At 42.3% G+C, this 24,394-nt stretch overlaps 1 protein-coding gene across 1 annotated transcript in view; it reads right to left on the bottom strand.

The window, feature by feature from the left end:
• Positions 1 to 969: 969 nt before the first annotated feature.
• Positions 970 to 24,394, bottom strand: part of phf14 (PHD finger protein 14) — a gene marked incomplete at its 5' end in the record, with an annotated part of 78,145 nt that continues 54,720 nt past the window's right edge. The window contains 2 exons of the mRNA XM_079232409.1: positions 970 to 1,084; positions 20,796 to 20,913. Coding sequence (XP_079088535.1) covers positions 992 to 1,084; positions 20,796 to 20,913 — 211 coding nt within the window. The 3' untranslated portion in view covers positions 970 to 991. The remainder of the gene's footprint in view (positions 1,085 to 20,795; positions 20,914 to 24,394) is intronic.

The raw sequence follows: 24,394 nt of genomic DNA, 5'->3' as shown, positions 1-24,394 counted from the left end.
ATGATTGGTCAGCTCATGAATGCTAAATGAGGACATTTGGGTTTAAATGCTACATTTAGTAGCAAATTACAGGCGGTAGTTGATTTGAAGATGATGTGCTTGTGAACACTTGATGCATCTGTGGCTCCAGGGAGCTTAGAGACCCAGTCTGGACCACAGACTACTAGCAGGTTAGAGAACCAGAGACAAAGTAGAAGAAAAATAACCTACAGATATAAATACAATCAACAATCAAACATGGATGATTTTATTACAAATCCAATGACAAAATAGATTGGTATGTAGCACTTAAAGATACTGTAAATCAACGATTAAAACATGTCTTTTCAGCACAAAAAACAGACTCAATAATACTTCACATAACTGTAAATAAGTCAGAAAATAAGTTGATGTTTTAAATGGGGGAATAAAGAAGATATGAATGAAATATAAAAATAAAATCCTCCAGTCAAATGTCGAGTGAAATGCGTGTGAAGGCGGTGAGAGGACGCTTCACTGCTGACGTCAGCGTGCTCGGCAGGGACCTGTGCACCCCGCTCCGCTGGTCTTATCTTGTAAACAGGACACTGAGGATACTCTGTCTGGACACACTGTCTGATCATCCTTAGTGTATGAAAATAGATTGCGTGGAAAGTGTCATAAACACGTCCGCTGGCTGGGCGTCGCCGGCCGGACACATCCCTCTGCTGTAGTGGTGTGGTGATGCTTTCATGGTCTGAGATCTGAGCGATGTCTGTCCGTCTGTCCAGCCTCGTTCATAAAAAGTACAAACTCTTTCCTTAAATCTATCTAGATATCACAATTTTAAATAGTGTTTTTTTTCTAAAATACTCCTCTGCTTGCTAAACTATGTGGAGTGGAAGCTACCTGCTGGCCGACTAGAAACTTTGGGAGGCTAGTAGAAAGTTACGTGTGCTATAGTCTGAATCGAGATGCTAAGACTGGAGGGGAAGCCACAGAGCAGCGGTGTGTTCGTGTCCGCTCGTCGGGTTCAGTTTGGAATCTCCTGCTCCGCCGTTTCCTCTTTAACAGCGCCATCTTCCTCCAGCTGCTCCTGCTCCTCCTCCTCCTCTTCCTCTTCCTCCTGGAAACACAGGACACAACAAACCGTCACGTAACAGATGGCACCTTTGAACATGTCGACGTTCGGAATGAACAGAAAGAAAGAATAAACCTGAGCCTCCTCTCTAAAAACCAGTATGCTGTCTGACTGCGGTCTGCAGACATGTGGATGTACTGCCATCAGCCCGCTGTCCCACGTATCACGTCCACATAGAGCTGCAGGAATGAGTCCTAAAGCCCAGAAATGAGTCCGCATTTTGCCACTTCTGGTTTCCTCGTCTAAAGGTCAATGGGTTTTTGGTTAGATGCCTGAAATAAGGTCTGTACACAAGCTGAAGAGATTGCTTCCAGAACATGATACACGTTAGCAAATACCACAACTTTTTCTGTCTTGTAAAAAGGTGGTTGCAGGTGTCATCATGCTGATCACTAGTCTGCCTTTAGCTCAGTGGTGAAGCTGTTAGAGCTACGTTACTATGGAGCCCACACTGTCACTAACTGCACTCTCATTTTTGGAAAAATGTAGTCTAATTCAGAGAGAAGCAGACAGAAGGGTCCATAATTGGCGTTTAAGGGATATGTCTGGGACGGTTAAAAATATGAAGATAGAAGCTAAAGTATTATTATCCAAGACATTGCACTGCACCTTAACTGCTTCTCTTTTGCACTCTGGACAGATGCAAACTCCATTTCGTTGTTATAGTACTTGTACTATGTGCAATGACAATAAAGTTGAATCTGAATCTAAAGCTACAAGTCACTGCTTCTGTAGAGCTGTAGGTCTTTATTCACTTCAGAAGTGCTAACGCTAGGTAATGATGTGCTAAACTACTTTTTATGTATAGTTTAGAAACATATTTCTCCTTTCAAACTCTCCGGGTAACGATTATCACTATTACACAACGTTTAACTATGACCAGGCTCCACTGAACCATCCTAAAAACGATCTCAAACGATAGCACGAGAGTCTGTGGAGCATAGTTGTCGGTCCCTGGTTGGAGCTGGGCGATGCTTGACTGTGATTGGCTGGTCTGTGTTCAAGGGGGCAGGACTTAGCGAAGAGCCAATACCCCACCTCCAAATGCACATGCAGGGCCAACTTTGAGGACCAATTAAGTCTTTATGCAGAGCGGTAGACGGTCAGGAGGCAGGTGAGTGGCGAGATGGGCATGGAGCACATCTGACGAGGGTTCATCAGTTTGCATGAATGTTAAGTAGTTCATTTTCAATAAAGGTTATTATGGCTACAAAGACCTCACCATCTTCTAGCTAGCTTCTGTTTCACCACTGAGCCTCATTGTTGGCCCCGATAGATGTTTTATGCACTGTATACGTCTACTGATTTAAAAAAGCTGGATCACAGTATTAAGATGCAGCTTCTGATTCATTTCCATTCCAAGCAGGCTGATGGTGTTAGATCCACTGCATTTGAGTGTTTTAACATTTTTTTTATAAATTTCTTTTTTTTTTTTACAAATGATGAATCATTTCCCAAATGCACACGTGAGTTTTATAGCCAACTAAAAGGGAAGTGACACGGGGAGAGCAGGAGTCGTAGCGGGCCAAGCGAGGAGCCAGCTGATTTAGTAAAACAGACAAAGTGAAAGTGACAGTGGAGAGAGCTGCAGCGGTGATTAAACGACTCTGACAGATACAATTATCCCCCTCCAGAGGTTAATAAACACATCTACCCTCCAGAATGTGTGATCACCAGGTTAGGACCTGCAGCCCACAGACGCCTCATGAATCCACGCTCCTCCAGAGAGCTGGGAGCTTCTAATTCTCTGTCAATCACGAATGCTTTCACTCCCCTATGGATTCTTTGTGTGCTCACACAAATGCACACATTTCTTAAATATTGTAAACCTTTCCAGACATACTCATCCTGACACAATCTGGTGCAGGCTTACAGACAATGTGAATACTTCAAAAGTACTTTAAAAAAAAAAACAAGGCCAATCACCAGGGACGCAGTTTTTAACACTGGGCTCACGAATGAAAAGAAAATCATCTTTTCACAAAAGATTGTGAGCGGGAATTTCCCTAGCAGACTAATTTAACACCGTTAGACAATGGTCTAAGACTTTCTCAAGCATTTGGTCTAAAGATTTGTTGGGTTGTAATTACATCTGAAGATTATCGTTGCAACTTGATACCAATAGCCCCATGCCTCTGTGAGGTGGTACTAGATGCTAACATCAGCATGCTAACACGCTCGGCAAGACGAAGCCACCGTGCTGATGTTTTGCAGGTTTACCATTTTACCATGTTCACCAAAAACGTTGACCTCATGATGTCGGTAGCAGCTTGAATCTCTCAATGGATGTCCGCACACCACCTGAAAAGCAACCCTGACAAGACTGAACTACTTTTCCTTCCAGGAAAAGACTCTCCCACCCACGACCTCACTATTACCTTCAACAACTCACTGTTGGCCCCAACCCAGACTGCCAGGAATCTCGGCGTGACGCTCAACAGTCAACTCTCCCCGACTGCCAACATCACCGCTACAACACGTTCTCGTCCAGGCTCTGACCATCTCGAGCCTAGACCTCTGTAACTCCCTCCTGGCAGGTCTACCTGCTAGTGCCATCCAACCTCTGCAGCTCGATTGGTCTTTAACCTCCCGAAATTCACCCACACGACTCCGGTCCTCCGCGCCCTTCACTGGTTACCGGTGGTCGCCCGCATCCGCTTCAAAACATTGGTACTTGCGTATCGTGCTACGAACAGATCGGGTCCAGTCTACATCCAGGACACGGTGAAACATCAGGACAGCAGGAAGTCTCTACATCTTCCGCCGTGAACTAAAAACACTTATTTTTCGACTATACCTTGAATAAGGAAAGTAGCACCGTAGAAGCACTTTAGTAGCACTTAAATGTCTCTTACTGATAGCACTCTGCAGTTTAACTTTATTGAAGAAATTGTACTTTCTTGATTGTTGTTGTTCTGAGTTTGTCCTCATGGTTGAATGCACTTAGTGTAAGTCGCTTTGGATAAAAGCGCCAGCTAAATGAAATGTAATGTAATGTCACTGGATGCAAAGTCATTACTCATGAAACGGTATATTGCCCAACCCTAATCCACAAGCACTTGAACATAAATTGTTCATAGTTTTCCCACTGTGCTTCCCCTTTCCTGCACTGTGGATGAAATTCACTGGACATTCTTGACCGGTGAAATGAAGATTCCTGACCCGTCTTTAGTAAATAAAATAAGTCTGGGATTCTATCTTGTGAACCATCGTTTGATGATGCAGATTGAAAGTGAAATTGCCACGGAATATAAAGATGAGCCACAAATAAATCAGCGTGTGGGATGTGCTTGTTAAGGCATGTGTAGAAACTGTAAATTAAGGGTTCAGGTTAATGCAAAGGACGGCTCATATATCATTTCGTCACTAACGGGAACCTTGTCCGTGCCTCTGGAGCAGTCTCGCCCAGGAGAAAAATGTGCTACATTTTCCTGAACTCCGGATCCTTTCTGGTGCCGGTCCATAGGGCTGATATAAATCTAGCTGTGGGGTGACACCTCATGAACTCCGCCGTCGTATCCACCCGTGCCATCCACCAAATCTCTCTGACAAGCCTGCCAATTTTCCAATTACCTGTGGCGCCATCCATTATCGGGCTGGGGGGGCATTCGGCTCTTAAATGGGAAACAAGAGCGGGGAGGCGGGGCCAGCGCATGCTAACTATCTCATAAAGCCAGAGATGTGCTTCCCATGCCTCCCGCGCTGATATAGTGCGTGTCCCTGGGGACCGGGCTGACACCGGCCGCCCGGCCTCTCGGGATTTCTCGTGTTCTTGATCCTCTCTACTCCAACCCCGCAGCCACCCGTCACACCTGTGTCTGCCTGAGGGTGTCGGCGCTCCACGGCTTCACTGTTGCTGGTATTATCCTGCTGTCTGCCTGCAGAGCCCCCAGTCTGAGTGGGGGGGACACGGCCCCAAATCTTCATCAGTTTTTCGTGTTTCTTTGAATCTCAGTGAAATGCTGTGCTGGGCGTGATAATACAGCTTAAGATTGCCTTCCGTTAGGGCCCACTCCTCATCCATCTGCCCTTATAGTCAGACTTATGGAGTGAGTCTACAGAAATTGCCTGTGCAGCGTGCAATTTAGAGTGTCACAGAGATGGAGGGGACGACAATATGTTAGTCATATTTGAAACGCAGACGTCACCTGGGGAGCATCTTCGGAGTTGTTTGGGGAGGGCGTAACTCCTCTTGCAGAGCACATACTGTGTCATGGCGTTATAATTCTGCACCTGAAATATCTATGCTGCAATTAAAAGATGATGTAAACCTCTTTGAGAGCGGGAGCATTATTTAAAGTCGCATTCCCCGACTTCCTGGCCACTTTGGGGCATCAGAGAAAGCTGTAAACATAACGCATTGTGACGTATCGCCTGATGAATGTGGGAAATTGTGTCAGCAAACGAATCCCTATTTGCACATCCAACCGACACACAGAAACATTAGGATTCATTTGGAGTCCTGCTGGTGTTAATTGAAATATCACAAGAACAGTCATATTGTTTATTCAGATGGGGGTAAGTGTTGTGTTTATTGGTGTATCTTACATTATAATGTAACTTTATTTACTCAGTGCTGTTGTTTACGTCATTCTTGTTCTCCTGTAGCTGCTACTATTGTTGTAACCTCTATCCGGTTTGCATGACATACTGTAAAACTTTTTTTGATTTGGACCCTAGCAAAACATTTAATATAGCACTATACAGCACACTTCTTACTATGCTATTATTAGCATAGCACTATACAGCACACTTCTTACTATGCTATTATTAGCATAGCACTATACAGCACACTTCTTACTATGCTATTATTAGCATAGCACTATACAGCACACTTCTTACTATGCTATTATTAGCATAGCACTATACAGCACACTTCTGACTATGCTATTATTAGCATAGCACTATACAGCACACTTCTTACTATGCTATTATTAGCATAGCACTATACAGTACACTTCTTACTATGCTATTATTAGCATAGCACTATACAGCACACTTCTTACTATGCTATTATTAGCATAGCACTATACAGCACACTTCTTACTATGCTATTATTAGCATAGCACTATACAGCACACTTCTGACTATGCTATTATTAGCATAGCACTATACAGCACACTTCTTACTATGCTATTATTAGCATAGCACTATACAGTACACTTCTTACTATGCTATTATTAGCATAGCACTATACAGCACACTTCTTACTATGCTATTATTAGCATAGCACTATACAGCACACTTCTTACTATGCTATGCACTTCTTACCAACCATGAGAGATGTTTAGCGCGTAGCCCGGTATTTTATAGTAGCTGAGTGGTAAAAAGCATACAGTTGACACTGAATGTACAAAAGACATGGGCATATGTTTTGTTTATATTGTTGTGTTTAGTCTGCAGGGAGCAAGTTGCTACATTTAAGATTTACAATTCACTGTCACTACGAGGAAAAACGTAAATCCGACGCATGGCTGATTCTATCACAGTTGTGTCTGGTCCAGCCTAACCAATTTCTCATGTGGCACCCCATGGAAAATAACTGCCCACCCTTTACACAGTCCAATTTTCTCTCTATTTTAGCACTGTTTTGGAAAATGTTAACATATTGCCCAACCCTAATCCACAGACCATTTAAAACGGTAAAAATAGTTTTCCCACTGTGCTTCACCGCCTTTACAGCTTCCCCTTTCCTGCACTGTGGATGAAATTCACTGGACATTCTTGACCGATGAAATAAAGATTCCTGGCAGTTGCAGGAAACAAAGTTGACTAAATACTGCATGCTTCAAAAACTAAACGATGAGCTGAAAAGATGCTCAGAGGCGCTGCAGAGCTGTAAGATGGGTGTGTCCACATTCAATTCAGTTTATTTTATATAGCCCAACATCACAAATACAATTTTTCCTTGGAGGGCTTTACAATCTGTACACATAACATCCTGTCCTGGGACCTCACATTCCCAAAAAAAATTCCCAAATAAAGACAGTAAAAACCCTTTCACAGAAAAAAAAGGGAAGAAACCTTCCCGCATGAGCGCACCTTTCACATTACACACGTCATTTGATGCATTATCAAGATGAAAATATTTGAAGCATTGGCCAACAGTTACAGACCCCTTCACATTATTTGCAGCCTTATGGTAAAATCGTTTAAATTAATTTTCCATGACAAATTGGCAAATTTATTTAAATATATAAGGAATAAAGATATAATGTTGTACTTAAGAAAATATGTACAATGTCTAAATCTTTCCTGAAATACTTTAATCGATGTGCAATTATGAAGCATCTCCTTTTTCACTTGACGGATCTCCACATTGGTTGCGCTCTGACAAACTAAAAATACTCTGTAATGACTGGATTGACAATATGGTTTATGCTGAGATGATGAACGATAAGGTGTTGGACGTTTCACAATCCCTCCTCGTGAAGTGTCTTTGAAACAAGCCGTGTGTATGTGACAATCAAACGGCATCATATCCATCACATCAATGATCCTGTTTTTAGACAATAGCATAGCTATAATTATCATGGCAAACCTAATATTATCTGCTGTTTGAAGATTTGCAGCAGGTTTTTTAAGCGCTGCTCCTCCACTGATCCAGAGAAGGAGGACAGAGGGACTCCAGAGGTTGAGGCAGGGAGCTGCGTTTTGCATCAGCGGCCCTCGCTCCAGACGTTTGCTTTGTGTGAAGTGAAGAGGCAGATGCTCCTCCTCGCCCCACCACTCCTCCCTCCGACGGACCTGCAAGAGCTGATGGGCTCTGGCATTGTGGGATATCTCCATCCATTCCCTCTGGGAACGAGAGGTAGGAGGGGTAGGAGGAAAGCGGAGGGAGGGGGGTTGTTTTCACCGCTTGCTTTCCATAGGCTGGCAGGCCCCCTGGCACTAACATATACATATATGATAATGAAATGCCACATTTTTCATCTGAGTCGGGGGTGGCGTTTTAAAAGGGCAGGAGCAGCGTCGTCTCTGTCATGTGATGCGGGGAGAGGAAGAGGAGGGGGAGGAGGAGGAGGAGAGGAAAGCTCAGACTCAGCCGTAGGGGCGACGAAGAGCAGTCCGTCGTTCACACTGTTACGCCTCTCATATCCCCCGCTGCTCGCACCATCAACAATAACACACACACACCCACCCACCCACACACACACACACACACACACCCACACACACACACACACACACACACACACACACACTGCAATCAAGCTCATAAGCGCAGATTACATTTTTGGCGGTAAAGGAATCATAATGTACAACACAGCGTGAGCTTTAATAAGCTTTGCCTTCCTTTATCAAACTTGCGCAGTCCTCAAACAAATTAGCCGTTAATTAGCGGGACTGATTTCCTTATCTTGTTTTCTGCTTTCATGCTATTTATTTATGAGTGTGTCTTACGCTGCACATCGTCTGTCTGCAGAAGAGCAGCTGCACAGCGTCCTCTCACCTTGGATGGATTCCCTCTCAGTGAGATAACGGCACACTTCTGTGCAACGAAAGTAGAGTCTCACTCGTTTCACATGTTTCATCAAATCCATCAGACTTTGTCACATTGCACACTTAATTAAACCCTAGTTCAGTTTAATGACTAATATATTATTTGAAATGCTCAAAAAGCTTAAATGATCATTGGCAAACAGACTCAGCAGTAACTGAGGAACGATAACCTGAAACATAATCTGACCAAAACTATCTGGACTCCAGGTTCACTTCCTCATGTCAGCTCCACGTCACAAGAATAAGGGATTTTTGGGATATTCTTTGAGGTCATCTAATTCCAAAATGTCAACAATTATTAGGAATGAAAATAATTATAAATAAAACAATAGAATAAGCAAAATAGTCTAAGTATAATGTATTATAACTCACTAAAAGTTATTTCCCCTTTATTTTCATAACTTTATTAAACTTTGTTTCACTGCATTTGAAAATGTTTTTGATTGCCAATTCTATTATAATTTCATAATTTATATAATTAAGATATTCCTGAATACATCATTATTTAAACAGTTGGCTCTGCTACAGTTTATGATACTAAAATAAATAAATGTAATCTGTAATTTTCTCTGCAACTAAGTACGTTTTCTTCTTCCATGCCGTTTAATAACTGCAATTACTAAAAGTAAAACTGGGAAACTATTGATAGACTATTGCCTGATTGATTTACTGATCATGTTTCCATTTTTTCTCAAAGCTCAACACATCACATGTATGTAAATCTCGGTGATGTAAACAGAACACACATATTTCAAAGTGCGTTAGTCATCACTATGTGCAGAGATTACGAGCTATATAAAATAATGCATTAGTGTTTGAAAGTCAATCCCTCCGATTACATCTGGAACTGTAATTACAATTCATACATTGTTAGTTTTATATGATTACAATTCCCTCTCATATCATGCCAATTAACATGAGTGATAGCAGAAATTAATAGGAAATGCTTCTGTAGTTTATTTCACAATATGTTATTGAATTATATTTTTATTATTGGCCATGTTTGGTACATAAATCTGTTGTATTTCTCATACTCATAACTCTTTTCATTGACATTCTGAAGTCGTTCCAACTCTAATGTTGTATACTGTTAGACTGTTGGCTTGTACTGTAGGTATGTGGCTTCTCCTCAGCACCACAACTACTCATTAACATATTAATACATTTGAACAAAGACAATACCACTGTGTGTGTGTGTGTGTGTGTGTGTGTGTGTGTGTGTGTGTGTGTGTGTGTGTGTGAGTGTGTGTGTGTGTGTGCACTGGCATCTTGCCATTCAGGAGATGACACACGGCAGCGGGTCATAAACAGCGCTTCATTAGCGGTTCCGGCAGTGCGTTCCATTTAACCACCTCTGCCCCCAGCGCTGCTCCTGCACCCACAAACCAGTCACCAGAGAGCACAATTAAATTTCATGACTGCGCATATTTGCAATTCCCGTTTCATTTATTACAAAGGGCATTCTTTAATGTCCTTTTTTTTTCTCTCTCTCTCTCTCTCTCCAAGAAAGGTATTTCCATTTTAGTGAGGCATGACAGACACGAGGTAGAGGTACCAGGCGGCGCCTAATTTAATCAGAGGTAAAACATTCACGAGTAGGTTTTTCTTTTTTATCGCCTCGTCACAGAACTCCAGCTGCCTTACAGAGAGGATATACGGAGAGCTGCTTTCTCTCTGTTTCCATTCCAATTTCAAGCATTCAGAATAAAGCAGGGGATCATAAACAGGCCTGAGTGCTCGGGCACTGTGGCATAAGTGCTTGTGGATCTCTGCTTTTCCTCTGAACAACGCACAGCATCGTCAGGGACCCCACTCACCCCAGCCATGGACTGTTTGCCCTCCTCCCCTCTGGGAGGCGCAATAGAAACCAGGACCAGCAGGCTCAGGAACAGTTGCTTCCACTCGGCTGTCAACACCCTGAACTCTGCACCACGGTGACAGCCTCCCATCACCACCACCAAACAACAGACACCTCCATATATATATATATATATATATATATATATATATAGATATATATATATATATATATATATATAGATATATATATATATAGTGTATATATCTGTTTATACTGTCTATTTTTTAACGTTTGTAGTGTGAAGAGAGGTGAACACGGCCCCGCCCACTCACCATCACAACGCCCAGGAACAAGAACAGGATCCCTCACCGGCTATATTCCTTTAACTATAAACTATTACATTGAAAAAGAAAAATACAAATGAAATCATTTGTATTATTTATTAGTGATTACATTGTCATTGTAAATCAATCTCCCTTCAGCGTGACACAACAAACGACTTTATCGGTCATGTTACAATTGTATGTTATATATATATATATATATATATATATATATATATATATATATATATATATATATATATATATGGAGCAAAGACAAAAGAAACAGATGCATCCTTTTGGGCTCATAATCAATACAATAAAAAGCTTTATCTCATGAAATAAGTGTGTAGCATTTTACCTTGCTAAATATTTACTTGCCTGATTATCATGTTTTTTCCCCAGAGCTCTCTATAACATTAACCTGCCATGCCAATCCAATGTTGATGAAATACCCGCATACCTAAACTCCAGCTCCAACCGATCTCTGACAAATACTTCAGTCCCTTCTGTGTCGTTATTATGACAAAGAGCCAATTACAACGCACAGAACACTTGTTTGTATTTCCTCATTGTTCCTCACGCGTAACCTTTGAGGGTTAATGTGCCCAACATGGCCGACAGCAGTAGAATAATTAACGTTAGTTCCCAGCAGGCCGAGACAGAGCGTCTCTTGTCTGGTCAATGTGCTCTGACCACGGCCAGAGATCGTTGTAAGGAAAAGGAAAGTGGTCTCATTGAGATGAGCATTTTAACAAGAGAAGCATCAACATACAACACTATCTTTCTAGTCTCATGTCTATTAGTGCGACGCTCATTACCCAACACAAGTTAAGGCCACAACTTACCCCTCTGTTCACAAAAACATGTGAAACTAAAGTTTATTTTGCATATGTATTGGAGGATCCAGCATGCTTTGTGCCCACGCAGCAGGAGCCGGGGACTTGTTGGAATGCCACCTTAACGAAGGCCGATAAAGAAAAACTGTCTGCTACGCTGTTTATGGCCATGAAATACTGAGGGGGTCCGAAAGCGGCCTCATGTACGCTCACCGCTAAGAGGGTTGTTAGAATGAGCCAGGACCAGAGAAATGGACAGCCGGGGCCGCTGGGGACCCCGGCAGCAATCACACACTCCTGTTTACTCCACAAATTGGCCCCTGAGAGGGACACGGGCGTCTGTAGCGCCTAGTTAAAGTGATTGAGGTGACTCCTAGCCATTGATTTTCTCTTCGTCTTCGCCGCCCCACCCGGCCACCCTTGACCGTGTCCCGTGCTCCCTGCAGGCTAGTTCAGCTGCCCCCGGCTTGCCTTTAAATCACATTAAACTGTGGTTAAACTTTGGCCATGACTAAAAGACAACCGTCATTGATGAGGTTCTCGTGCTTTAAGCACTTCATACGCCTGAGTCAAAGCCCCGACCGCCGGCTTATTGATCGCGCGGTCCTTACGGCATTACGGTTCAACTGGAATACAGATAAGAGAACGGAGAGAGCAACACATTCAGATCGCCCTCCGGGATTTGTCTCCATTCCATAAATGCACCAACGATACTGAGTAAACCGATCAGACTGCTAATGAAAAAGGCTCATTGAGAAAATAAAAGCAGGGTAAACATTAGATTTTTGCACTAAGATAAGACATCCACTGGCAGAGGACTTGGTAAAGAGAATGCATTCCCTCTGTCTCACTCTAAATACCATAACATCTGATGAGTAATGATGCCTATTTTTCTTTCAATTTACTCGATATGTAAAGGCAGCAGAGCGTGCCACTTCATTAAGTTAATTAGCCTAACCTAATTACAGTCTTCCACAGGTCAAGCGATGCAGCTTCTGATTGATGGCGCAGCGTGTAAAGGTAATCTTCCTCTGAATCCAGAATGACATCCAAACGATCAACAGTGAAAAACAATCCAAATAGACAAACACTAGTGAAAACAGGAAAATAGGCAAAGACTATCCTTAAACGCATAACTGCCACGTACACATAGACAGAGCTGCATAAACCTCGAGGTCATGACAACTTCAAATACAGAGCGGTCGCTGTGTAGGAGTGGGCCTGTGGCTGTGGGGGAAGGGAGGAAAATGAAACTTTTACGGACAGTAATTCCAACAGTTGCAATCCTTTTGATGACAACAAGTATGAGTGCAGCTAAAGTAGTGCATCCCACACAAGTTCACAGTTGAGTACTTTAAACACTGCCTGGGCAACTTTAAGAGCTTTTGGCATTTCAAACCTTTTATCCAAATCTTCTGGTCCGATTCAGCGTGGAGCCCAGCATGCCAGGCGGCGCTGCAAGGGTGTAAATAAAGCCTTAAACAAGCCGCACGGAAACAGGCTTAAATTAAAGGCCATCCGTATATTAAGGCGACGCTGTCACTTTACTACTGAAATCAATTCAGCGAGGGCCTGCGGCGACAGCGGGAGGGATGTGGCCTTGGCCAGAGCGGGGTTTATCTAAGCCGAGCAGGCCGGGAGGAACACAGCGTCTATAATGAACTCAAGCCTGTCTCATAAACAACGTCCGCAATGGCATCAACACTCAGCTGCTGCATTCGCCTGCAACACTGTAAACCAGCAGCTACTCTGTAATTACTGCTGCTGTACAAACATCTCAACAATATGAGCACATCACAGGGACAAATCATCAGCAAGGAGACGTGTTGTTATTCTCCAGGACCTCACAGAGTCCCACACAAAAGAATAGCAGACGAAAGCAAAAGCTCTTGTGTCTTAGGGTTTTTTTGTTGAGCGGGAAATAAAGTAGTATAGGACCATCTTTGTCGTACATTTGAATTTGGTTTGGTCACACAGACCAAACACTAACTACATGAGAATCACAATGTGTGGCAGCATTACGTGACGTGCATTACAATGTGTTTGGGATGTGCCAGATTTTAATAACACGGTTTTAGAACTTTGATGCACCGACTAAAGCTGAGATTTGTCCAATAATTCAAATAGACTTGGTGTTCATTGATGACCAGGTATGCCATCTTCCTGTAGCTAGCTAGCTACGGAGCTACATCCATGATAAACAGTGACAGAAACAAATAGCAGGGCAAAGCAAATAAGAACTATATTTAAAGAACAGCAAGACTAACAATGTGACATGGCATACAATGCTAACCATTGATACTTGTTTACGATACTAAACGCCACAATAAAAACGAGACATGTTAGCCAGTGGCCAAAGAGAATTGAGGTTTGATACGCCAATTTGCAGCATTACATACTGCTGTGTTTTCAGTAAAAGAGCCCTTTGAGGGGTGAAGTCCAAAAATATCTGTACTGTCATTTTAAAATAAGGTATGATATCCCGCAATGCAGGTAAACGCACACATTACAAAACTTAACAGCGTGAGTCTCATAATAGCCTCTGACACTAGTCACAAAAATGCATTTAACTGGGATTTATCTAGTATGCAAAGCAGTGAGGGGAACAACCTCACATTACAGAGCACGCTATGCCTTCCAGCTGTGAGAACGCACGAGGTGTGAATACCATACTTAAAGCCGTTAGCCCACATCTAAATGCACATGGCGTAAATGATGTTGCATCCAGAAGCCCAGGTGTAGTTTCACTCACAGCAATTTATCTTCTGTACTTAACAAAACAGACCAGCGTATATTCCCACTCTACAGTCTGTCTCCACCTTCTCCCTGCTGTTGGAAAGATGTAATCTGGTTACCATAGAAAACAACAACGATAGAAAATAAAACTTTATCTCCAACTTCACGGGCATTACCTGGTGAAGAATCCTATTTGTTATTGCGGTAATCCAAAACTAACAAAGTAATCAAGTTACCTTAATTCAATATTGTGATAGTTGATTTGGATTACTGACCCACATCTTTTGAAATGTAAAACACACTAATTGAAACTGGAACACATTTATAAATCACCCTCCCAACCCTGACTACATTACTCGGAGGGCACCGCCTGAAACAACCTTGAGGTCGACATCCAACATCTCAGTAACTTTTCTGAAATCTACGGATTGGCCAAATGTTCCAGGATTTCATCTTCTTGTTGTTATTGTTTGCAGGCATAGGGCTAAGGGAATACGTATATCATCAGAGATCATGCCATATTATTTATACTATGGCAGCAATCCTTTTCATATCTCTTATTCGGTCATATTTTTAGCCATGGTAGTTTCTATAGGGATGGCAATATCGGTCAGTCTGTCAATCCACTACCTTGGTCTAGATTGAAATACCTCACTGGCTGTAAAATAAAAGTGCCGTACAGACATCCACGGTGACTAGACGATCGATTAGTGATACTGTAACCTTTCCTCTAGTGCCACCAGCAAGGCAAAGCTTTTACTTACTCAGTGAAGCCTCTACTGGATTGATTGACACACTTTTGGACGGACATATGGTTCCCGTGGGATGACTTTGCTGATCCATTGATTTTTCCTCGAGCTTAACCACGAAATGTCTCAACAGCTGTTTGATTGTCATGGTATTTGGTACAGACATTCATGTTCCTCTCAGGATGAATTGTACTAACTTTGATGATCTTCTGACGTTTGTAGCGACATCATCAGGTCAAAGTCTCAATTTAGTCTCAATGTATCCAATATGGTGGACCTCAACCCAATGCAATCACAAGCTAATGGCCTCAGCTGTATGTTGTGTTTGGTGCTAACAATCTAATATTAGTATGCTACCATGCTAAACTGAAATGGTGAACATGGTAGACATTACACCTGCTTGGTATCATATTAAGTTAGCATGCATGTATCATAATGTTAGCATTATGTTCAGCTGAGCCTGAGAACAGCAGCTTTCATGCTAAACTGCTTATCATACAGAAGATGAGTAAAAACCCGTGACAATAGTGTGTGGATGAAGAATTACGTTGTTACATTTTACTCAATTAGGTGGCTGGCTAGTTAGCTAACTAGCTTTCTAATTCCACCATGCGTTCACGCTACACTGGTTACAGAGAATGAGCCCAACAGTGGTGGGTTGCCAGCCGCAGCACTTGCTCTAAACGGTTTGTCTGTCACTCTCTGCCGCTAGCAGACTACAGAGCTGTCCACTCCTCTTGTACCAGGAAATTGGTATCCATGTGGCGGGGAGTGAGGTGGAGGGACCGCATGGTGCACTGGCTAGCTAATTATTGTCTCATTTGTGGTCTAATAAACAGTTAAATGTTAGGGGTAGCCGGTTCGATCCTTGGTCTCCCCATAGTTCGCATGTCGAAGTGTTCTTGAGCAAGACACTGAACCCCTAGTTGCTCCCCGGGCGCTTTTCAGCAGCCCACTGCTATCCTGCTAAGGATGGTTTAAATGCAGAAGACCTATTTCATGTGTGTATATAATATGACAAACAAAATGAAGTTTATAACCAATGAAATGACAACGGTGCGCACTAAGGCACAACGGCTCCAGGGTTTGATTCAACAGGGCTGCTGTGGACTTAGTCTTGTTGCATGATTTATGCATCAATGTGAGGAAGATTTGACAAATGAAATTAGCAAAACCTGTGACTCAACTCAACTAGCATGCTCTCATGTCTCTTTGCATGACTCGTTGCATCTCGCCTCTTTTCACGGCTGCAATCTCACCGTCGTACATTTGAGTCGGCCGCTCGGAACAGGTTTTAATACCTTTGTGTGGATGATGTGGATGGATGAGACCTTAATGTTTGAAAATCTACCAATAGAAATAGAGAGGTAATGTTATATAAATATATATAAATCATTGAGTGAACCTCTTGAATCTTTAGTGCAATACAGAAACGGGTTGGCTTTCAAACAAGACATTTAACCAAAACTTTGCTCAGCATCACATACTGTCAGATATTTTATTCCTCTCCCTTCAGATGCGTCTTCCTCTCAGATAAGAGCAGTGGCTGCAGGGAGCTCAAATCACTTCCTGTACAACTCTTTGTACCAGACTGCCAGGCAAAGGGGTTGACCATCCGCTATCTCTGCCAGCAGCTATATGATCAGGTAATACTGTGCACTTAGTGCTGGCATTTAAAAAAACATTCTCCCCCCAGAGGCAAAAACGGTGCCTGACTTGGCATTTAAAAGCAGATAATAAAACTTTCCTTAAATACAGCTCTCATCTCAGAGTGCTTTTTAGATGCCCTTAGTGGAGTCAATTATCTCCCTACACTTGCTATTACTGAGACACTCTGAGCACCTTGTGCCTTAAAAAGGTCTGTGCACCATGCTCTCTCACAAATGTCACATTCTTCACTGCCTCTCAGAATGTAGACCCTGCAACATTAGAACTGGCATACACGTGTTGGCTTCTTTCACCCATTTGTTGCTGAAATATGCCTCTTCATGTGCTGGAAGAACTCAAAGCGAATATTTAAGATCCTTCAGAATCGGAAAGCATTGACTCTTGCGTATATTTCCAAAGTAGAATATGAGCAGATGGGTATAACTAAGGCTTTGAACCGGTTTAAAGTTCTTGAACACGAGTGATCTTTGCTTGCTCAAGGAATGGAGAGAAAAAACGTTCACACTAATTTGTCACTTCAACACAGAAAACGTTATCCTCCTGTCACCAGCGAAATGTCGACCTGCTCTGGGCTAGAGAGAGCTGAAGGCAAGAGGTTCTCCCATTTGATGTTAACAAGTAGGAGGGAGGGGGAGGAGGATGGGAGCGACTTCATAGGGACAAGATACTCCAGAGGGAATGAGAAACGAAAGTCTAAGAGGTGGCAGAACGAGGGAGAGGACACAGAGAATTGAGGCGCAGAGAGACCGGCTTAATACTCACTATTTGTCTTTACTGCTATAAGTCTGCACCATAAAAGTATAAAACATATGAAGTCAACGATACAGAGGAAAATACCATCTAGAAAAGGTTTCAACTGACATGGGGATTTAATTCTCCAGATCAGAAAACTCTGGTATATTGATGCTCATAACAGGCAGGGATCGTTCTGGAAGTCACTGATGAACAACGCTCTCTGGTCCAGATCAGAAAGCCCTGATATCAGTTTGGAAGGCAATGACAAAATGTTTTTTGTTGATTTCGTTGAGATCTAGTTTTCAGCAACGAGGCCTTAAGCCTCGAGTTGAGGGATGCACAAATCAAAACCTCAAACTGACGTGACATTACGTTCATGCTTCTTAGAGGCTAAATAATGTAGTTTTTCTTTAGAACAAACAATACTATTTTACGGTGGAGTTTATTCAACACTGCAGCCTCTATGATTACAAAGCAAGCAGAGTGAATATGACCCTATTAAGGCCACTGTGTGTGGAATTGGTTTGTAATTATTCAGGGTTCATACACATTTTGATCAATGGATTTCCCAAAAAACATTGGTACAGCTTATTGGGTTGGATCAGTATGCCATCAGGGTGACCACACAGTGTTCATGTTTTTATGTCCAGTCAAAGATTTACACTGGCTTTGCCTGTGTTGAGGACAGAATAACTTGATCTGTTGTATAAAACAAATGCTGTTGCAAGGAACACTATTGACTGGAACCAGAATCAGATGACAACGAAAGAGTAGATTTATATATAACTATAACTAAATAGAATTTACTGACTAAATTAAATGGAGTCCATGTAGTGACAGAAATCAAACAGAAACTAACTAACCAAGGATATGAGTTTGTCAAGATGCAAGGCTGAAGGAGCTGTGCTGAGGTTCATAGAGGTTAGAGTAGGATCCCAATGGACTGGAAGTAATCCTGAATCCCTTTTTGGATATAAGAGGACAGATGTTCACATCTGATACTGGATTATGCTGCCTGGACCGATCCGCTTATTCAGCCTTTCTGAATGTGTTCTTCATTCATATCAGAACTATGACTCAGCTATGCCACAGATCAGACCATAGGTGTGTTTGCTTTATGTGTATACAACACAGAATGTCAAATAAAAAACAGGTATGGAAATACTAAAAGTATATTTCAAAACAAATTAGATTTTAATAGATTTCTACATGGGGCCACTTAACATTTAAAGAGAGCTTTAACCTTCTGGTTTTCTTGATAATGTTCTATTCCTGTGATGTAGCATTTCCACTATAGCTTTTATAATTAATGTTTGGTGCGTCAGCATCAATCAGCCCAATATTCCACATAGATGCAAAGGCAAACTTGTATTTGTGATGTTGGGCTATATAAAACAAACTGAATTGAATTGAATAGATGCGGCCTATCAGGACAGATGACTAGATTCTAGACGGATAGAAAGGGGGTACATATCTATCAATTAGGTTGAGAGGCAGCAGAATGGTCTCTTTATTGCAAACTGACTTTACAGCAAAGAATACATTAAAATCAAATAGTTGTTGGTTTATTGTTTATTTATGTGTTTTTTTTTTAGATGAGAGCCCCTGTACTGTAATTTATGTATTTATTTTCAAGTGAAAAGACTTTTGCAATTACCAGGTAAATGTAGCCTACAGTTAGCTTTGGGCCTCACAACATTAAGCAGGTAGGTAAGCAGGAGGCATCAAACACACAGTCTATGTATTCTTACCACGACCAATTTTTTTGTCGTTTTTTTTGCAGCCAATGAATGGAAGCTATCATATTTGGAGTGCAGTGGAGGCGGCTATCTGTCAATCACCTTGTAGCCCCGCCCTAAAGCGTCCCCTGCTGTATGGTCTGTTTGACTCTAAATGACCATAATTTACTAAATGAACATCATGCTGTATTGAAGAAGACTAGAAACTAGAGATTGAGACATAAGCTCATGTTTACAATGTTTACTGAGGGAATAAATCAAGAGAGAAGTAAGAGTCATTATCTCATAGACTTCTATACAACCAGAGGAGTCGCCCCCTGGTGGTCAGTAAAGAGAATGCACGTTTTAAGACACTTCCCCATCGGCTTCACCCGGCAGAACTGGAGGTTGCATCTTAGCTAGGAGAAAGCAATTGTTTGTTATACACCTTTGCTCCGTATCATTACAACATTTATTTGTATTACTTATTATTAAGTTACTATCATGGATTAGGTAAGTCACTTGGCAAGCTTGCCAACTAACATATCCTCTCAGGTTATAAGCTGAAGTTTATTAGTATTTTGTACACGGACCCATTAGCTCATGAAGTATGAACCAATATACCAGCCAGATCAGCCCCTGGGTTCTGGATGAATTAGATGTCCTTTATCCACTCTCGACAGTATTCTGCTACGTTGGCTGCACACTATTGGCGCTGTTGAGGAGCTGAAGAGAAGCAAAACACTTCATGGCACATTACAGACAAATCCTTTGTGCTTTTGCGGCCAAACTGTCCAAAGACATGGAAAGTTGTCAACAAGCTGTTATCTGCAACCGAGAAAGTCGGGGAAGGTCTCTTGTTAGGTTGTGAAACTATAAATCTATTCAATACTGTTTTCCTAGCTGTTTATAAATCAATAAATCAATTTGGTTTGTTTGAATTGAACCTTCTTTAAATTGTAAATGTGCTCAACCAGTACTGTCTGACCCACTGTGTGGCGCTTTAGTGGCCGTTAGAGCCCATTGTGCTGATCGTTGGTCTTCCCCTCAGAAAATGGAAGCGAGTCAGCCTTGCTTGCTAATATTAGCACTGATTCCCACCGGCATGGCTTTTTGTGTGCGCTATGACGCCGCTGAGCTGCTCCTCAGCCCGGCGCTGTGTTAGTTTTGCATGACAAAAAGGAAAGAATCTAACAAGCGTTAGCCGAGTCCAGTTTCAGTGATGGGAAAAAAAACAGACATGACCTCAGTACTTGGTATTCCTCTGCAGTTTGCAATGCCTTGATCAGGTCATCGTTCAGACTGTATGAGCAACGGAGACAGAACAAAACCTTTATGTCACTCTCGCAGTTGTAATTCAGAGTCAGAGATATTGTCAATTTGTGACTGATACGATATCTCGGTGAAAAGAACAACAGACATACCAACAGACGAGGGGCACATTGAAATGAAATCCAATGTTTATTCTAATTCAGTTAGTTCAGATTAGAAGAGGGGAATATACACGCTCTGCAGCTATAGTTCAGTAGCTAATTTAGGCAATTTATTTAGCTCAACAACAATAAATTCCCCCATCCCCTCAGTTGCTTTCTGAGTCACGCACAGTCATGCAGCGCACACTCACCTTGGAGGAGGATGTGTCACACTCCTGGCAGATCCAGCCGTACCCCGTCTGCTTGGGGGATTTCTTCAGCGGGGGGTCCAGACACCCGAAGTGATAGCAGAGCCGGCACTCGTCACACCTGGACAGGGAGGGCACGTGTTACGCCTCGCATCAATAAAGCCCCCGTCCTCTCACAATGCAGAGGCCAGCTCACGGAGCTGTGATGGATGATGACAAGGCAGCTCGTTGTGAGTCATGAGACTTTGTTAATGCGCTCCAGCGTCCCTCTAATCACTCCGGCCCCGTGACCTCACACAGCCATTGACTGTCCAACGGTTCATATGAGTAGCCAGATAAATACAGGCCTTGTTAGTGTCAGATATACCGTCAGGTCTCCTGAAGCTGACCTCACTTTGTGTCCTCAGGTGAAGTGACATTACATTACATTTCATTTAGCTGATGCTTTTATCCAAAGCGACTTACAATAAGTGCATTCAACCATGAGGACAAACTCAGAACAACAAGAATCAAGAAAGTACAATTTCTTCAATAAAGTTAAACTATAGAGTGCTATCAGTAAGTAACATTTAAGTGCTACTAAAGTGCTACTACGGCGCTACCTTCCTTATTCAAGGTATAGTCGATAAATATGTGTTTTCAGTTCACGGCGGAAGATGTAGCGACTTCCTGCTGTCCTGATGTCAATGGTGAGCTCATTCCACCACTGAGGAGCCAGGACACAAACAGTCGTGACTTTGTTGAGTGTTTAGCTCGCAGTGACGGAGCTACAAGCCGATTGGCAGAGGCCGAGCGGAGCGAACGAGCCGGGGTGTACGGTTTCACCGTGTCCTGGATGTAGACTGGACCCGATCTGTTCGCAGCACGGTATGCAAGTACCAATGTTTTGAATGACAGAGCCGAGAGAGTTGGTGTACAGAGAGAAGAGGAGAGGACCCAGGACGGAGCCTTGAGGGACTCCAGTAGTGAGAGGACAAGTTCGATAGGAGGACGTCTAATTCTTCCAATGAATCTCCCAAAAAAAACAGGTGGACGGTAGAGAACAACAATGTTTAGTTGAACCGGATGAGTAACTGTCACAGCATGAAACTCAAAAGACAGTGGGGTAAACAGTGGAAGCGGGTAGAGAGAAAAACTACTCATCTCCTTTTGGGGGAGATGAGTAGTTTTTAGTAGTATCTGCGAGTAGATATGTACACGGGTATGGAAGGAAAACACATTTTACAGGGCAGTGTTTATACTCAGCCGCCCTCCGAGTCTTCATACAACGAGTATTCGCTGATGCTTCAAACCCCCACCTGGTTTTACACCAGCGTTGGTGAAAATTAACTTCAGCTGTGTCGACTCCACCCCCAGATCGTTAGAGGAGTGGCAACCAATCAAAACTACTCTGGCTGAGGACAATAGCAGCTCTTCCCTTTAAACAGAGAAGTTTAAATTTTCCAAGAAAAGGTCATTCTTGCCAACAACGGTCAGTCTCCACACGGGACACACTAATGGATAAGTCCAGAACGATGCTGTGGATCTTTTTATAGGGTGAAACTACTTGATGTTACTCACATAATATGAGTATGACCGTGGAACTGTTTAACTAATCACACGCTGGAGCAACCCACCAAGCAGCTAATCGTACAAGTTGATCAGCAAAGGGAACAAATCCATCAACCTTCTGTGTGTTCACAGCAGAACCAATCATCAGCCTGACACTCCCACCTCTCCTGTCACACACTGTCTGTAGTAAAATCATTTCTATCAACGATATATGATCTCTTGTGCGCTCTTGTGCATAAAAGGTATCAACGTCACCAGAAAATCGAGTCGATATCCGCTCGATAGATGCATACAGTCTTTCTTAAAATAAACTTCCGTCTTCACAGAGACTCAGTTAGGTTTAGGCAACAAACCACTTAGTTTGGGCACAACACTTGATTAGTTTTCGGAAAAGATTGTGGAACAGTGCTGTAACTGAAGTACGCAAGTTACGTGATAAAAACATCAACACTGAAAGATGGCTGTTTGTTAGATCCATCCACATCCCCTCCTGTCCACCCAGGCTATATATATATATATATATATATATATATATATATATATACACACACACACACACACACACACACACACACATGGCCACTACACACTGGGCCACTTGCTAATGTATTCTACCCACTCACTAATAGCATACAGATCTGGAAGGTCAATTTGCGTCGGTTGCATTTGCAACCATTTTTTGTTAATCTCCTTGCATAGTTCTTCCATTTGTCATTGTATTTAACACACTTTTAAAGGATCTATACAACGGATGTGCAGTTCTTAATGTCAGCTACAGGTAATGCTATTTACTTTTGGTTGTATTTATGATTTAGAATGATTCTTTGCATGTACAGAGAACCACAGGGAATAGTTCCCTTCCCACTTCCCCCTCTCCTCTTCCCCCTGTCTAAATGGGGTTCTAGATTGATATTTCATTCTTACATATCCTGCGGGGTTCTTGGTACATTGCTCATTTGCTCATTTCACAGGTTAGACATTGATTTTAAACTCTACCCTGAAGATAACTCAGGGCTTAAAAAGTTTCTCTGAATCCTGCAGACACACTTGTCATTATTGTGCACTTGTTTCCCTCCCTGTCTTTAAACCCTCACGCTGTCCTCCTTTGCCAGTAATGGAGATGAATAGAGAGGGTTCAGGCTGACCTCCCCGGCTGTTAAGCTGTTATCAGGTTTTCATTGGAGAATGTGAATCTCCTTCATTGATTAGGACATAATTGACTCTAATTGAGTGTGAGTGTGTCTGTGTGTTTACCAGTCAGCCTCATACAGGAGTAAAGGAACATCTGCTCTCTTTGTGCTGCAGTCACAGGTCAATCCCTCCTTGCTCAGATACATCCATGCTTTCAATGGAGTTTACTGAGTGTCAGCGCAGCGTTGACTTCCCTTAGCTCTTTCGTGCTGTTTGGTTATTTAATAGCTCTGCTCACCGTAAGTGAGAGTTTGGAAATAGTTAATGAAAAGAAAGATGGTAATGTACTTGTCCTGCAGATGGGTTGAACATAAATTAATATGAAGGTGTCCTGGTCCAAACAACGCAAACCCATAGAGCAGGGGTGTCAAACTCATTTTAGTTAAAGGGCCACCTGCTGCCCATTTTGATCTCAAGTAGGCCTGACCAGTAAAATCATAGCATAATAACGCATAATGACAATATTTCTCTATGTTTAAATCATTGGTGAAGGTTTTTGGATGATAAACCCTATTTTAAAATATTTCTTCAATAAACTAGAAACATAAAGACCAATGGTGCAATCAATTGTGACTGTGGCTCAATGGTTACCATGCCTGTCTAATAATTAGAGCATCAGTGGTTCGAGTCCCAAATATATGAGTCGATCCTCACTGAATCTGAAACGTTTGTATTTCGCAGTGCAGGTTTTTTTCCTCTGCAGTTGTTTCAATTTCGGTGAATCAAGGATGACAATAAGAACAAACCAAGCAGTAAAACTGACTCTTGTTCAGGCTATCATCGCACTTTCTCAGATGTCCATTCCATGGATTCTCGTGATATCACAAGATGGTAAAAGGTAGATCGACTAGTCCTAGTAG

Source organism: Taurulus bubalis (genome assembly GCF_910589615.1).
Source record: "Taurulus bubalis genome assembly, chromosome: 16".
NCBI lineage: Eukaryota > Metazoa > Chordata > Actinopteri > Perciformes > Cottidae > Taurulus > Taurulus bubalis.
This window is presented reverse-complemented; position numbering and strand designations above follow the sequence as displayed.